The 17329-nt window shown below is 37.8% G+C and overlaps 1 protein-coding gene across 1 annotated transcript; it reads right to left on the reverse strand.

Moving 5' to 3' along the window:
• Positions 1 to 1811: 1811 nt before the first annotated feature.
• LOC110839841 (uncharacterized) lies at positions 1812 to 15866 on the reverse strand. The gene is made up of 6 exons (XM_022084378.2): positions 15670 to 15866; positions 13092 to 13179; positions 7890 to 8025; positions 7421 to 7630; positions 5605 to 5838; positions 1812 to 4923 (listed from the first exon to the last, which is right to left on the reverse strand). The coding sequence occupies exons 2-6, from the start codon at positions 13138 to 13140 to the stop codon at positions 4509 to 4511; spliced, it is 1044 nt and encodes a 347-aa protein (XP_021940070.1). The 5' UTR covers positions 13141 to 13179; positions 15670 to 15866; the 3' UTR covers positions 1812 to 4508.
• Between the last annotated feature and the right edge of the window lie 1463 nt (positions 15867 to 17329).

The following is a 17329-nucleotide window of genomic DNA, read 5'->3' on the forward strand; positions in this document are numbered from 1 at the left end:
AGTACCTCGCACCTCTAAGATTACATTTATCTCTTTTTTATAACAAGTTAAATTGCGTACTTAATAAGATCTTAAACCTATATTTACGTGCGTCATAGTCTGAAGATAATCGACATTATCGTCTCACTATCTGCAAAAGCTGCGAAGTCTGTGTGTGTCGTTTTCATATTTGGATCGCTACTAAATTTTAAATCATATATTACACAAAAATTTCGAAACAAAATGGCGTCTCGGCGTTAAGACCAGAATTAATATCTTTATCTTACGTATAGATTATCTGACTTCAAGCTAATTCTAACTTGAAAGTTGGGTTGGAGTTATCGATTTCTAGATCTTCCTATATCTCATTTTCTTAGGCATTTTTTAGCTTATGTATATGCCTATCTTTTTTCATTCCATCCACATTTTATCTACAATTTAATTGGTAATTTATTTAATTATCAATTAAATGCAAACTTAATTACCTATATGTTTGTCATACCTTTTCAGTTTTCTATTTTCTTTCATTTCTATAATTAACGTTTCAAAACACGACATCTCTTTCACTAGAAAAAATATGGCTTAACCTTGATCACGTAAACCTGTCTCTACTCATTTTAGATTTGTTTCATTTATGTAAAAGACTTGTGTATAATCGTTCTTATAAATTGTAATTTAACCCTTTAAAGTGCAGTGGTAACTATATGTACCACCCGCTTGAACAATTAGTAAATCTGAAAATTACATCTATGTTTGATTCTCAGTGTAAAAAGTTATAATTTTCTTAAACAGCATTAACGAGTTGAACCTCTTAATGGTTAAGTGTTATGTTTTCTTTGCGGTACGGACTGAATTCTTAATAGTATTTAGATTTTCTTCGGGTTTTAAAGGGTTGACTCAGTGTAGATGTTTGCGCTTCTCCAGTAGGACATCTGATAATATAGAAGTTACAATATATTTGCTGTATTCAAAAGGCGATGGCTTAGTTCACTACTCAGACAATAATTCTTATTGCTAATCATTTCCTGCATAAGGTGTTACAATTGTGCAGAAGAAAAGCCTGATTACAACTTAACTGCGCAATGGAGAGATGAGTTTGTGCTATCTTACTCAGATACATATCGAAACAGCTGAAACAAAGCGACACTGATGAAGGAAATCAACAGGCAAGTTTTGAAATATATTTTTTTCTAAGACGGCAAATGTCGCTCCATTCCGACTACAGTTACGCATTTACCGTTAGATGTTTGTAGAGAAATTAAAGAAAAGAGAAGGAAAGAAAGAAAGAAAGAAAGAAAGAAAAACAATTTCTCATTCTTTGACTTTGATTTCCAATCGTCACATGATTTTATATGTATATTGTAAAGTAATTGCTAATCTACAAATCCTCACAAATAATTCCTCTTGTCCTGGTCTCATTTTGTGGTCCACTGGTGGTTTTCAGTTGCAAGATCATGGCGAAGAAAATCTCTATTAAGTGAGCCTAATGGTCGAGCGGTTAGAACGCTGGCCTTGTAATCCTGGGGTCTCGGGTTCGATTCCCGGCGGTGCCCGAATTTATAACTTGTGTTGGGCAATGCCGTGGTCTAGGCAACACGGAGTTTTCCTCCGTGGCATCCCAACAATTACTCCATTCACACACAGAAGAAGGCAATGGCAAACCACTTCTGGATCATCTGCCAAGAACGTATATGAACAGGTCCCAGTCCGAGAAAAGGATGGAAGGATCCTGTTCATATGGACCTGTCGTCAGACAGAACACTAAATAATAGATCATATTATTCTGTTTAGGCAGAAACGAGACACTGAATGTTAAATTTCAGCACTGGAGATAGGTTTCAATGAAATAAAATATATTTTTTATTTCTTATATACAGAATTAATATAAAATATTATATTTACAACAACTATGCATTAATTATAGAATTACATTTTTTTAAAAAAATACATTCCATATGTGCTTGTATTAAATTAAGTGCGTATTATAATATTAATCATATAATAATTAATTAATATATAACATTGCTTCATACCCGGCTAATTACTTATCATTAAATATTATTAAGTTCGGTGACTATGTGATGTTAGACAAAGCCTTCCTTAAAGGCGTTTGTTTTATGAAGTTCAAAGTACCTGTAACTGTACTTCTCATTGTATCTTGGCAAGCTTCCAAATTTTAATTCTATTGCACGACGTAGTTTCACGTGAATGTTCATGCCCTCATTTCATAAATGATTACATGTAATTTACCCCTTTCTTATCGTTCATACTTGAGGTTAAAGGAAACGGAAAATTCCCGACGAAAACTAACAATCTTTAACCTGCTAGAGGACGAACGGAATCATAATATTTGAAAATGTATGAACGATGTGAGATTTGAGGTTTTGAAGGCGACAATTCTGAAGATGGCTGTGTTCTCGGATGTTGCACCATGCGGTCTGGTAGGTACAGGCCGACGTTTCGGAGGAGCATATTCACTCTGATGACGGAAGCAGCGGCTGTCAGTGTCTGCGAAACTGCACGGTGAAACATCCCAGAAGACGTTAAAATGTTTTGTTTTTTTAAAGATTCGTGTTCAGTTATTCCTCGTGCTTGGAAAGCATTTTAAATGCAACGTTGCTCGGTGATGTCACGTTGCAAAGTATCGGATGAACGCATTACTTGAAGCTGCAGAAGTGGACATGGGTCTTGCGGCAATTATTCTGTGTATACACCCCCACACTAACCACTTCGCTAATTTCATATCTGAACGTACATATACCACATCACAAACATATTTATTATGCTCACATAAACGCAGTTTGATGTTTGTTTGCTTTTAGGCACGTTTGGTTGCACTCACAGATGCCTAAAACTATTAAAGTGACACTAGATTGCCAAATGTTACATTTTACAAGTTACGCTACCATTAGGCAGCTTTTAGAAGTGTTTTTAATGTGTAAAGAAAACGCTGAAATTTTACAGTAGGAAGCAGAGGAGAAGGGAGGGGGAGAATGTGGGTATAGGAAAAGGGTAAAGGTAGGAGAAGGTGTAGTAAGTTATAAAAATGCGGAATTTTCCTTTGAATTTCAACGGGCTTTTCGCACTAGTACATCCGTAATTAGTTGGTCATATGTTTCGAAGGCGCTAATTAAGTTATTTTGTTTGTGACATCTAGCGGAAGAAACGAACAGATGTTTGCTGATTACGTAAGTGCCCTCTTTACATATGCCTGTCTCATTTTGTTTATTAAGTGCACACAGAAAGAAACCATTCAAATTCAGATGTATTGCGCAAACTTTGCATTGTAAAACTGGTTGAAATACTTGCTTAATAAACGTGTTATTAACACAGATTTTTGAGTTTGATTTGATTGACATATGTAAACTGTTCATGTTATGGGAATTGCGGAATATGTCTTCATCTAGTCGAGCTACAAACATTTTCATATTTCCTGTGATAAAAAACTTTACACCATCTACGACAAAGAACACTTTAAATATTTTAATGCGTTTCAGAGCAATGCAGTACAAATGTCTGTTCGTCTGTCTGTTCTGCACCGCTGATCCTTAAAGGGTTAATATTTAAATTTCAGAAATTCTTTTGCTGTGTTTGTGTTGATGTGCTGATAGCTGCAAGGCATAATTAATTTTGAAAATTAATTATATAATGCGCAATAAAAACTTAATCCTTTACTGCAATTTTTTGTGAGCCTGTGATAACAGATTTATGAGTTATATTGACGAGACAAGTAAATTAGAAGAAACAGTGGTCAGTGAATGATCCATCAATCTTGCACAAAATCAAATATAACTACTGCACTTAAGGCACTTACTAATCCTCCGGCTTATCGATCTTTCATTGTAGTAAGTTTATTAAATTAACAATTCTATTTATATACATATCTGATTTATAAAATGAATGTACTGATAAATACTATTAAAACCCTACCAGGGTTTAAAGGTTTATCTCTTTATCTGAATAAAATGACAATACTACGTTTGTCCGCTAATCTTTGAAGCAAACTAAATAAATTAATAGTTCCTTAATCGCCAATCGTTGTTCGTTTGTTAACGCAGCACAAAGATATTACTTTCGATTCTTTCTAGCTTCAAAATGAAACAAAAAATCTATTATTCGTTGACCGATTATCCTGTATGATCCTCGTATACCGTTCAGACGTACGTATATCATAATTATTGCTTTTAATTACTTGTCTCTGTTTGTTTCTGACGTTCAACGTAGATGTAATTGTAACTCAGAAATTCACCAAACGTATTATATTTATATTTTATTTATAAGATGACGGCTGGGTTGAGAAACTACATTTATTCGGGGGGGGGGGGGGGAAAGGCAAAATACGAATGTTACATAAAATATTCTAGATGAAAACGATACAGAATAGACCACAATATAATTTCTGTCTGACCTCACCAGACACCAAAGACGTAGTTTGAGGAATTCGATTAGTCTTTTACCCTGCTAGGAACTCGTGATCCATGAAGTCGGATGGCTCGCCTATTCTGCGAGCCATCGTGTCTCAGTGCTAGTCAATGGACTTGACTTTTGCCGAATTGTACGTACGCTAAAATTGGCAGTCGCTGCGTCATGAACACGGAGAACCACATTCCGAAATTTAGTATCGGTCTTACCATCCAAGCCAGAAGCCAGTTCCTGAGAACCACTTCATGGACTAGTATCTGGAACGCCAGAATTACTCTGCTGTGAAATGTCAGCGTCTCCTTGCTGTTATGTGACGTCTCGACGCCCGCTAAACGCATGGTAAAGCTCATGAAGGCGTCATAATCTAGGAATGGCACCATAGACCACATAGCTTTCAGCAGACAAAGGGACATGTGTTCGAAGCCCTTCGGAGGTTTACGTAATGCGGGAACAAACACTTGTTCCAGAATCGTCTGGCATAACTGTTTCGTCTCCAACACGTCCCCCTTACAAATATTGAACCTGTAAACAAAGTGTCCTAAGAGCTTCAGAATTAATGGATCAAAAACAAAATTTACATCGGGGTTTTATTATGAAGATGAAGAAACTGTTTGCAAGAAGATCGGATAATTTTTCGTCGTATTCAGTTGATAGTAACATATTTTAAAGAGAGTTATGTAATTTAATATTCTTCGTATATAGATCCTATTCTGATGTCTGGTAATATTTATTACGAAGTTTATATAAACTGTGTGTTATAGTCGACTGATATGGAGCATAATAAAACTAGCCCGACAAACGAAATTTAATCGAAATCTATTACTTAGTTAGGACAGGAAACGGACAGACAAAGTTAAGTTAAGTTATAAGTATATATTAAATATTGTCCGTCTAATCACAATAAATTCTTATTAAATATTAAAATATTACAATAATTAACATTTAAAATATTTAAAATATTAAATGATGTTCTTTATCGAAATATTTCGATAAAGAACATCATTTAATATTTTAAATATTTTAAATGTTAATTATTGTAATATTTTAATATTTAATAAGAATTTATTGTGATTAGACGGACAAGATTTAAACAATATATATTTATTATATCACAATATGACGCAACTTTACCATCTTAAGTTATAAGGTTTAATTGAAATAGTGCGAAGCACTGGAATACTTTGCGGCATCAATTCTATTTACCTGTCTTCAATCCCCAAAAGGTGGCCCACTGTTCTCCAGAAATGGACGAAGCCTTCTTGCTCCTCGGGGGATCCACTAATCCCCAGTTTCTCTGGAACCAGCAGTCCGAAGCCCATGAACCCAAACTGTGTCAGAACCATATCCAATTGAGATATGGGCCCCAAACCCGCTTTGCGTGCCTTCCGGGAGGCCGAACAGTGGCGCGTCCTGACCCCAATCAGGGACTTGTGGGCCCTAAAAGAACAGGTCAGTCAGTCATCGCTTTATAAAGAAAACGTCAGATTAAACTCTTGAAGATAAATGTTATAGAGTTAAAAATCTTTTGACAGTGTCTCATCACTTGTGTGTCATTTAAATGCTGGGAATTTGTCTATCTTATCAATGGAGCTGAAGAAAATACGCTTTGGACAAATATTCGACTTCAGTTTTATTAGGGAGTCCAAGATAATGAAGAAATTTGGAAGGATAAACTCTTGTCTATCAACTCCTATGTTAAAAAAATAAATTCACAATAGTTGAGGTTTCAAGTTCTCACGGTGATAAGTATGAAGATGACTGCCTTCTAGGATGTAGTCTGGGATGTATTAAACAACGTTTCGGAGGAGTTTGCTGCTTCCATTATCAGGGTGATGTGTACTTGTAAGAACCTGAAATCTCAAGTAGGGGAAAACCCAGGAGTAGACGAGTCTTAGAGAAATCGATTTTGATTCGAATGATCTGGACTGAATTAGCACAAGTGGTGATAGCCTTTGGTGAACACCAGAGATGAACTTCTGGGTTCTGTACGAGCTGGGAATTTTTTGATCAGCTGCTCGAAAAGTCCTGTATCATGACGTCAGTTCGTTTGTGTAGTGAATGTAAGAGTGGAAAAGTGTGTTAGTGAATGCACAAGGAGCTGTCGTAATTAACAGTGATCCATTTCAAAAATGACACTCAATTTTTCTCATTAGGAGTTGTGTAGCAACTTTAAACGTCACGTGTGCTGTTCTTATTAGGTTAACCATTCGTTCGTCTGACCCACACAGTTAACATTTCTGCACAGTCTGACTACACGTGGAATGCAGAAAAAATGTGCTTACAGTTTACATCAACTTGCCCTCATTTAGTAATGATATCGGTTTATTGAAAATAGATGATGTGAGTCGTCGATACGGTATTTAAAAAAATATTCCATGAAACTGAAGGTCATGACGTCAGTGACTCTTTCAGGACATTCTCCTTATCACATAAGACGTGTTTAAATCTTGTAACGTGAGATGTTAGGGGCATGAAAATAAGGCGCTGATATTAGGAGTCATGTAAGTTGAGGGGGTGATGTAGAAATATGCAAAGAACGGAGGACGAGAGTCACTGTGTGGAGGTAGGGATTAGAGGTTTTCATTGGGAGGTCATGGGCTCGAATTTCGGCCCGGTATTTAAATTTTCTGACAAATTTTTTCATTAATTTCCTTTTTGACTAAAGATAATTTTTGGGGCAACTATTTAAAATAACTGACAACACGTTTTCCTCGCCATTCGGTGATATTTAACCTGTGGAGTTGGTAAAATTATGTTAAATAAAAAAACGAAGATTTAGGTCTATGAAAAGTTTTGTTATCTAATTTCCAAACGTGTTTATAGAAATAGACAAATTTCATTTATGTACGCAGTGGCTAACAACCCCTTACCGTAAAGAAAATGTATTTTTACGCGTGTTGTCAGAACTTATTAAGTAGAAACGGATATTGAAATTGATTAATGTTCAAATTCCCTTGGGACTTCAACAGACTTATTTGTGCTAAACTGAATCATAGATCAGTTATGTGTTGTGTCGTACCTGGAGGTTGGTTCAAGCAGGTCTCCCTCGTACCAGTCCAACATGTGTATCATTGTGACTAAGTAGCGCCTGAAAGCAGCAACTGGCTCGTTTGACTGGCGGGTCAACACCAGAACCCTCAGGATGCTGGGGATAGCGAGGATGGTGAGCAACCCGCACAACTTGGCCACGAACATTGCGAAGTAGTTGGTGTGGAAGTACTGTTGGCCCCTGGCACAATGACAGGACTCGTGTTATTTATTATTTTTGAAACAAGAAAGTAAAAGTACGAAAATAGAAGGAAAAGAAAGGAAGATAACAATCTGTTGTAATCGTCTTACCACTGGTCGGTTAATTGGTAAATTATTGGGGTAGTGGAATATTTACCGCCAATAAGTTTAACTATTTCAAGTAACGAGTAACTAGGAATGTCTCCATTTCATTATTTTTGATCGGCTTCATGTCTCTGTAACATCCACCAATGACTGACCTTCGAAATTTGTCCAAGTCGAACCATGGCGGTAGTTCTGAGGTGTTATTGGTGTCTGCTGCTGTGACGCTGCCATCTTGTAGTAGGAACTTTAACTCGTCAGTCACACATAATGCTGACTTGGAACTACTGCCATCTGTAGGAAGACAACGATTGTCAGTTACTGCATTCTGTTGGTAGGACATCGCATTTTTTGTTGTACATAAACGGGAATCCTTGTTAGTATTCTCGTTCTTGAAGTATTCCGTGTTCTGTGACGTCAGAGGTGAAAGTACGTGAGGAAAAATGTGGTGGAGCGTACCTGAGAATGTAAACGTTTCCCTTTCCTACCAGAGGTTCTAATTTATTGACACCATGGCCCTATAACTTTGCTTGATCAGCCAAAGGTTCATTACCGTGTTCAGAAGAGCCCACCACTGGAACTTACATTGAATCACTTTTATTCAGTCTACGCCTTCGCAACATTATAATATTATAATGTCAATTTTTATTTTCTCCGTGTATCTAAATCCCCAAATTACTAAACAAAATTTTTGTACGCATTTTTAAGCTCTGCTAAGCGTGCTACATGCACATTTTATTAATTTATTTAATCATTTAAATAATATTAGACGAAGAGTACAAATTGTATATTTCTGACAACATGACTTTCACATGTTAATTCCTCTCTCTCTCTGTGGTCCTCAATGACATGTTCTCAAACACCTGTAAGACATAAAGTGTCATAACTATAGGTCTATGCTAAATACATTGTGTGTAGTTCGCCCTGAAAAATGGGTTTAAATCACTTAATTGTATTATTTCGCTTGTTTTAAATACAAACAATGCTCGCGCAGATCTCATCGGCTTGCGCTAATCGCATCCATAACCCAGGCAAACACAGCTCACCCCAGCCGAGCACAACTTTAACCTAACCTAACCCGAACTAACCTATCCCAACCAAACCTAACCTAACCTAACTTAACTCACCCCAGCCTGGCTTAACTCGCCAGACCCCAAAACAACCCAAACTAACCTAACCTCAGATAACCTAACTCAACTTATCCTAACCCAACCGAAATTAACGTATGAAGAAGTACAACCTAACCTGCTTATAACGTAATATCTAGGCGCCCCTGTAAATGTTTTGTGTTTTTTTGTATGTTATATTTTATTTTTATTTCTTATTTGTTTTGTATTCTTGAACATCTTGCGGTATTTGTTGTAAAGTCAGTAACATTCTTTCCAACATGAATTTCTCGGAGGAACAGGACGGAACAATATTACATGAATACACGACCATAAATTATGAAGCAGGCTTTTTCGGTCAAGTTATCATCTCCCGTTTTTTAAACACAGCCCGTTTATAAAAATAAATTTTCATTGGTTTTCATTTCACAGTCTCGGAACCGGAGAATTTTTCTGATATAGACTGGTTTACGTTTAATCCATATTCTGTTTCCCGCAGTTCTTAACTATTTAGTCCAGAGCGGGAACGGCCTTTCAGGTAGTCCCAAATTTGAAGACAGCTGGAGAATCCAGACGTTTGTACGTGTTCGACCATCAGAACACGCGTTCCCTTGTCTCAACGGTTAAGAATATGACGAGTCTGTGAATTTGCTATTCATAGTGTGACACGATCGCTGTTTACGATTATTGCCTTGTCGAGCATGCATGAGGAACGTGGTGGCATGTGCCAATTATTAGACCTGCTGCAGCTGGCGGCGATAAACATGCCGATGGATAGGTGAGTGACTGCTTCTCTCCGGCGTTGATTTGGAATGCGTCCAAATCTTTGCAGTAAGATGAAGTATAAAGACGTGACTCCTAAGGAGAAGCTGCCTCTCAGCACAGAAACCGTTCCCGGGAACTGGGTAATTCATTGCTGCTCGTTTGTGGTCTGTTTTTCGAGAATGATCAATTTGTTGAATAAAACGCAACATGTGAAGGTTGTGAAATTTGATATATGTCGTAGTTCAGAGTTGCCCAGGCATTAGAACTTTGGGTCACTTAGGAGCGTAGGCTGGAGATGTCAGTTGCTACCTTGTAGAACGAATGACATCTGGCATTAAAAGAATTAATTAACTTTCACAACTCCGTTAAAGTCGTCATGGTTATTTCAGTTTGTTTGTTACGACATGCCCAAAAAGGTCAACATCTACAATGACCTTCTCAGTAGTTCTCACGCAAGATTTAACTACCTTTTCGAAACATCTTTACGGCCGAGTTAAACATATGAATGCAATTAGATGAAAAACATTTCAGCAGTGAATAGAAAGTGGGTTGGGCGTTGTATACAGCACGGAAAGGACGTAGAACGTAATCTGTTTGGCATGTCGTAACAAAGAAACTGAAGGAACTGTGCACACACGTAGGACGACCTGTTCCCGAAAGATGTTATTTGTCGTTAGCAGAAAACAACAAATGATGTAGCAATTAATTATAATATTTGGAATATAAATTGGAAGACAGGAGATTCGTAATATGTAATTTTCATGAAATTTTATTAGGATCATTAGATCGAGGAGGATCAGATGGGTGGAACGTGATAGAGATGAAAATTGAATCGTGACATTTTTTTTATTTTAAATCCGAAAGGAACATCTGAGACACAGGCTCAGATGAAGTCTTGCAAACGTGATTCTAATTTCAACTGCCCAAACTTGTACCCTTCCAACCATTCCTTGAAACGCCAAGCTACGTGAGTAGCTGTCGTTAAACATTCCTTTTTTATACAGTCATTGTCTGTTTGTATCGGAATCAAGTGTAATTTTGCTGCTATCAGCCTGGACTGTTTATTGTACCCAGAAATCTGCTTAATTCAGACGGATGTCCGCTACATTTATCTGTGACATGGAACAGTGATTCAATCTTAACATGCGTATATCATAGCCTTCCTCCTATTCAACGCAAAAACTCTGAAGTTGACAAAGCGTCGTTTAAAAAATAAGAAACAACCAAAACATGAACCTTGTCGTTTTGTCGTGTGTTTGTGAAATTTTGTTTCTTACAATTTACACGGTTTGGGTAAAACATTGAAAGACAATATTCAGTGATAAGAGATAAGAATTGACGAGGGACGTCAGTAAATTACATCGTAACAAATTCCTTGACTTAAAACGATTCACCTAATACGCTAAGAGTAGTTACATTAAAGATGTTACGATGACCTTTTCATGTAGCACGAATCTTAGAAAGAAGAAACATAGGTGTATGATTTTTTATGTGGGGATTTTCCAGTCGCTCCTACATTCGGAGGCTGGGTCTGGGGTCCACTGGTCAATTCTTTCGGTTCAGATGTCGTCTTATTAATTAGCTCACACATTCTGTAAACAGTTAAAAATGTACAGGTCCAACTGAAATCAAATTACAAAGTACCCGGTGATTATGGCATGTGCCAATTTTAATTTGTCCTTAAGTACAGGTTAACGACCGTGTTTGTGTAACAACGTCAGACGGTATAATTGAAGTCTAATTACGACGCTGTTGGTTGTGAAATACGAACAATAGAAACTAAACAAAGGATACAGATTTCACGTTCTTAGTTTCAGGATAACAGTAAACTTTTACCGTTCTAATATTTTGCTACAAACCTTTGTGATCTTGTAATGAGTTCCACAAACCGAATAATGATGGTACTCGTAACTGTTCGCGCAAACCCGTTTGCATGTTGCGACAAGTTATTCCAAATAATTATATTTTCGCTTATCCATCCATTTTTACAAAATTTGCTTCAACAAAATTAAGGATTGTGTCATCTAGTCTTCGCGTACGAATATATGTGAGTGTATCTTTGTGTTAACGCTTTGAAGCCGAAGATGGTCTAAATAATATTTAAGAATTCAGTCCGTACCGCAAAGTAAACACTTCACTTCACCATTACAAAGATCAACTTTTTAACGCTGTGTAAGAAAATTGGTGTTTACGCTGAGAATCATACGAAATACAAATACGAAAGTTTATGATTGTTGAAGCAGGTAGGTATTGACTGAATTCTTAACTATCTTCAACTTCGAAGAGTTAATATAGCGTTCACTGCAAAGTTATGTCTGAAATTGAGAACCTCAAGTCCTAGGAAGTAACCTATTGGTCAAACTACTATTTTCGCAATCATTTGTTTTCTCTTCATTAAGTGGTTTTTGTTGTAGGTCTATTCAGCTTCTATAAACCGGTTTACCGTTCCCTTAAGCGAAGAAAACGAAAGTTTGAAATCTATTCAGACAGTCCTCAATAAATTTTCGTTTTCCAATGAACCATTGAGGATAGACAGACCTTTAGTGGAGCGTTTGCTCTAACCCAGTGGTATTCAGCCTTTTTTGTTCGCGTACCCCCAGATATAATTTCTCTTCAACGTTGTACCCCCAAAGTTGTTGGTGTATAATTCAAGTTATACATAGTATATAATGTACTTCTAAAATAAATTAAATAAATTACATTACTGATTATTCAGTGTTTATCATAAAATAATATATTTTTTAAAATTTCACGTACCCCCTAAGAAGTCTTCGCGTACCCCCAGATATAATTTCTCTTCAACTTTGTACCCCCAAAGTTGTTGGTGTATAATTCAAGTTATACATAGTATATAATGTACTTCTAAAATAAATTAAATAAATTACATTACTGATTATTCAGTGTTTATCATAAAATAATATATTTTTTAAAAATATCACGTACCCCCTAAGATGTCTTCGCGTACCCCAGGTTGAATACCACTGTTCTAACCCAAATCCACTACCGGCAAAGATCTTAAGGAACAACATATTAATGCTATAGCAACTGTTTTATTGCAAGTAGATAATAAAGAATATAACAAGACTTTTGCTATGGGTAAATATTTTAGCTGTAGTTTATTTGTGAAACGATAGAATGGAGTTTTACTACCACTTCTATTTAATTAATATTGTTATCTTTATATTTTGTACGTAAAGAAAATATTTGTGTGCTGAAAGTCGTAGGGCTAAACTGAATGATTTGTAATTTGGATAGCATTACCACATAACCAAAAGAAGGTTAGTGTGTTTTGTTCTCGAGATAATTTCAGTCGAATATCAGTGCAGAGTTGAAAATATAAATGTGATTTCGAGACTGGACGGGCACGGGACGATTTTTGTTAACTTTATCCACGAAAGAGGAACTTCACCCGAAAGCCCCACTGAGAATCAGAACTCGTACAAAAAATAATCTGTACAGATATGCAAAAATTGTTGCCGAGATACTTACCACTTCTTGGTTGCACCTCCCCTGTCTCGACTGGTCCTTCCTTAGCCATCCTATAGTTGTGTGTCGAGGTTACTATCCATCAGGAACACTGTAAAGTAAGATTTGAGGTTTTCACAGCGGTGGATTGTTGCGCTGTGGAATCTGGTCGATGTTTACCAACGTTTCGGAGGTCATACTGCCTCCATCATCAGGGCGATGACGGAGGCAGTACACAGCGCAACAACCCAGAAGACAGAAGAAATCTTCACTGTAAAGTACATTGCCATTAGTACAGTCATTTAAGCGTTATGCAGCGAGATTTCTGGACAGCGCAAAAGTGAAACAAACTTATTTATGCTCGACTTGACTGAACGAGCGTCTGACTCTTTAGCCTGAGTATGATTTCTGGTTTTCACAGCGACGAGTATGAATGTGGTTGTCTTTAGGTCGTCCTGATGATGGAGGCAGTAAAGACATCTGAAACGTCGGTCAATATCTACCGGATTACACGGAGAATTATCTCAGAACTCAGCCGTGTTCAAATTTGATTTTCTTGCTTGTGTCTCGATGTGTTTGTATCTTATCATTTCATCTGTCATTCTCTCCGCTGTCTGTAGCTTTCTATATTATTTTTTTAATCTATTTTATCTACTTCCGTCTTTCAGGAACTAAAATGTCTCTTGCACAATATCTCCCTGTTATACGACGCACCGTGATACAAGAACGTTATGAAACTCGTGTATTCTGATCCCGAGAGGGAAACCGCAGTTTCGCTTCCATGAACATGGCGGAACCCTAAGATTTTTACCAATTGCATTGCGTCTTAACTCACTCTCTGACATCACAACATCGCCGTCCTGAGAGTAGAAATCGTCACGGTACGTCCACCAAAGAATTCAGCTACTCTACTGAGTTTAACGAGCTGAAGCGAAAATGTATCGACTCATGCCAGCGTCGCCGAACAAGGCTGAGGAAGATAGGTTCATTAAAAGAAGGAATATTACTCTGATGATGAACGCAGCAAGTTCCCTTTAAACGTCGGCAAACTCCTGCAAGACCTCCCAGAAGAGTCATCTTCGTAGTCGCTACGTCGACAACTTGAAATCTCTGTCTCTCTGTTCCTGCGTCTAGACAGCAGTACGTAATGGCGTATAGGGGGCATGGTCGTAAATCTCCACGCATTCTAAACAAGATGTAAGCTTCACACTTGGGCGAGTTTTTCTCGGTACGTGTTGACTTGGCCTCAAGAGACGTGGTGAGAAGAGGGATCCCATCTCGGAACAGAAACCTTGTGCTCACTCGATCAGAGTCCAGTGGTAAAAATGCGTTTTATAACTTTGTGCGTAGGAAAATGGGGTTGTTTTGTATCTCATGGCTCGGTTTTCAGTATGTATGACGTCAGTATTATTTGATTAAGAGTCATAAAATTTACAACCGTCCGACGCTTACTTGTAGGCAATTCTGTGGTAACATTAAAAGCTATGATGGAACTCTCTCTCTCACTGACATAATTAGCATAGAGAAAGGAAACTCGTGGCTCGTTTGCCTTGAAGTAAACTGTCCACAGAGACGCTCATCTGGCTTGGACCATCCAAAGACGTAAGTAAAACCTCGTTACTTACCGGCGTATACGAAGATGGCTGTTTGTTGGATGTTGACCGATGTTTCGGAGGAGCTTACTGCCTACATCATCAGGGTAATGAATGTCATCAATTTGATTATGGAATAAGTAGGTCCCTCTGAAAGGTCGGTCAGTATTTACCAGACTATACACGGTTGAGCATACTAGAAGACACCCGTCTTAAATGTCTAAGCTGTTTCTCCAGATTATTATAGGGTCGTGTATCTTAACACAGATCAAAGCGAGCAAGTTCATCTCAGAAGTAGTATGACGCATATTCGGAAGGTCCAGATTATCAAATCTCTACTAGAGAACTTATCTTGATTATTCATGGTTTTCGTCACTCACCTCAAATGTGACTACAGAAATATTTACGTCATTTAACAGGAGCTCTGTAATTTGCGCTCTCGAGCAAATATTATTAGGATGCTCAGATCTATGATGAGATAGGCGAAGCACGAAGTACGCATGGGCTAGATGAGAAGTGAGTACAGAATTTTGGTTGAAGAGGATAATTTTCGAATGAATGGCAAAGAAACAGAGTGAGAGGGTGTTCACCGGATTCAGCTGGCTGAGAAATCTATTGAGTATCTGAGCGACTGTCAAGACGGATTATGTTTTATGGAGATAGTTCACCTTCATATAGATAATTATCTTCCGTATTCATTAAAATTGATAATTGTCGTCAAACCTCACTGACTCTAACAACGTCTTCAGCTGATACAGTAAACTCAAATAGGCTACCATGTCAGCTTACCAGATATGCTAATAGAGGAATTTTATGGATTTCCTTTGTTTTTCCAGACGAATGAGACAGTAATGTTCTTTATATATACCACTACCACTTCCCATCAGATACTTAGATTACCTATCCACATTCCATGATAATATTCCCATAATACGACGCTGTATAACCTCAGTAGTTGAAACAGGGTAGTTAAAATTCCATGAATAAATTCCACACAGTTCCTTACTTACCATATATTATCGTCGTCATATTTTACAACTTCCACAGTTGATTGGGTGTTATTAAACATGGCGCGACACAATCCGAGCATAGATGAACCTGAGTTCGTGCAGCATTTTTGAACGCCAGACACACGACTACACAGACGCACTGATGACCTGTAGCCACTGCGGAGTATCGAAAGTGACTATGTCACTGGTGATTCAACTTTGATGCTGCTGCTTCTCTCTCGTCGCCTCGCCCGCTGTTTAGAAAGGCGCCCAGTGACGTCACTGACCCACATCCCCCTGTTCGCCTGTTTCGGCTGTCAGGTAGTGTGTATAGCAGGGCCGGGTTTGAGTAACCTTACAGCAGAATTCCTCTTGTCTTTAAAAAATGTACGTAATTTATTATCATAGGAACACGTGCACCAACGTCGAAAATCTGATAGCTTGCCAATAAATTTTCAGCCGTTCAGGTATCACGAAGGTACATTATCGTACAGCATCCTGCCACTGAAATTTATCATGAGCCAGCTGAATCCAGTCTACAACCCTATATCCTATTTCTCTCATCAACGTTAAAGTCTCCGAAGCGGTCTATTAACTTGTGTGTTTTATGTAGACCAGCGTTTGTCTCTCCTCATTTCCCTTGATTTAAACACCCTAATAATATTTTGTGAAGATTACAAATTATGAGGCTCTTCATTACGCGATTTTCTCGCCCCCTGTTCCTCAGCACGTCATTCTCTAACGCCCTCCTCCAATGGATTTCGGGAATTTTAACACGGCGAAGACATCGTCTTAGTCTTCTGGGTTGTAACGAGATACCAACATTTCGAAGGAAAATATCTCCCCTTCTTTTCAGGGCTGAAGGGACTTCAAATGCATTTAATTAAACATATTCATTTCTCCTACTGAGCGATCCTCAAGGAATACATTTTTATTGTAACGCGAAGCCTTGTTTTCACGTGTTATTGCTTTTATCTTATTCACCGGAGTATTTTTTCCAGGAAAGTTACAAAGAATTATTAGTAGCTAACGAATTTAGTCAAATTTAACGTTGATTAATAATTATCATAATAATTTCCGCTAAGAAAGGTTCAAAATCTTCATCTATGTTTACGTCAGATGTGCTCCATCCACTTCAGTTATGGAACAGCATGTAATAAATGTATCACACGTCGATATATTCTTATATAGTCATCCTTTAACGCTTATATTGCACAGAAATATATTTGTTTGTTATTCGCAGTGTCAGAAACGTCGTTTTTAATGCGGGTGTCAGTGTAGTGAGCCTAATCGCCGCCTCGAGAGGGCGGCAACTTCTCCGACTGTGCAGTTAAGCGTGTAGCCTGAACAATGTGATAAAGGCGACTGATAACACAGAAAATGAACAGCAGGCTGGCAGATTTTCGTCCAAAGTTAATGTAGTTAAGACAATAGGAATATGAAGATGACTGTCTTATGGGATATTGTGCCAAGTATGGTGAAAATTGACCGACGTTTCAGAGGTGCGTACTGCCTTCATCATCGCCACGATGATGGAGGCAGTGAGCATATCTGAAACGTCATTCAGTTTCCACCAGACTATAACGTCATGCAACATCCCAGAAGACAGCCATCTTAATACTCGCCGTGAGAACCTGAAATCTTACCTAGCTAGTAGAAGTGTTACAATTTCCGCTTTCTA

This window comes from Zootermopsis nevadensis, unplaced genomic scaffold, assembly GCF_977971745.1.
Source record: "Zootermopsis nevadensis isolate Lab colony 2312 unplaced genomic scaffold, Znev_1.0 Znev_ptg000021l, whole genome shotgun sequence".
NCBI classification, from domain to species: domain Eukaryota; kingdom Metazoa; phylum Arthropoda; class Insecta; order Blattodea; family Termopsidae; genus Zootermopsis; species Zootermopsis nevadensis.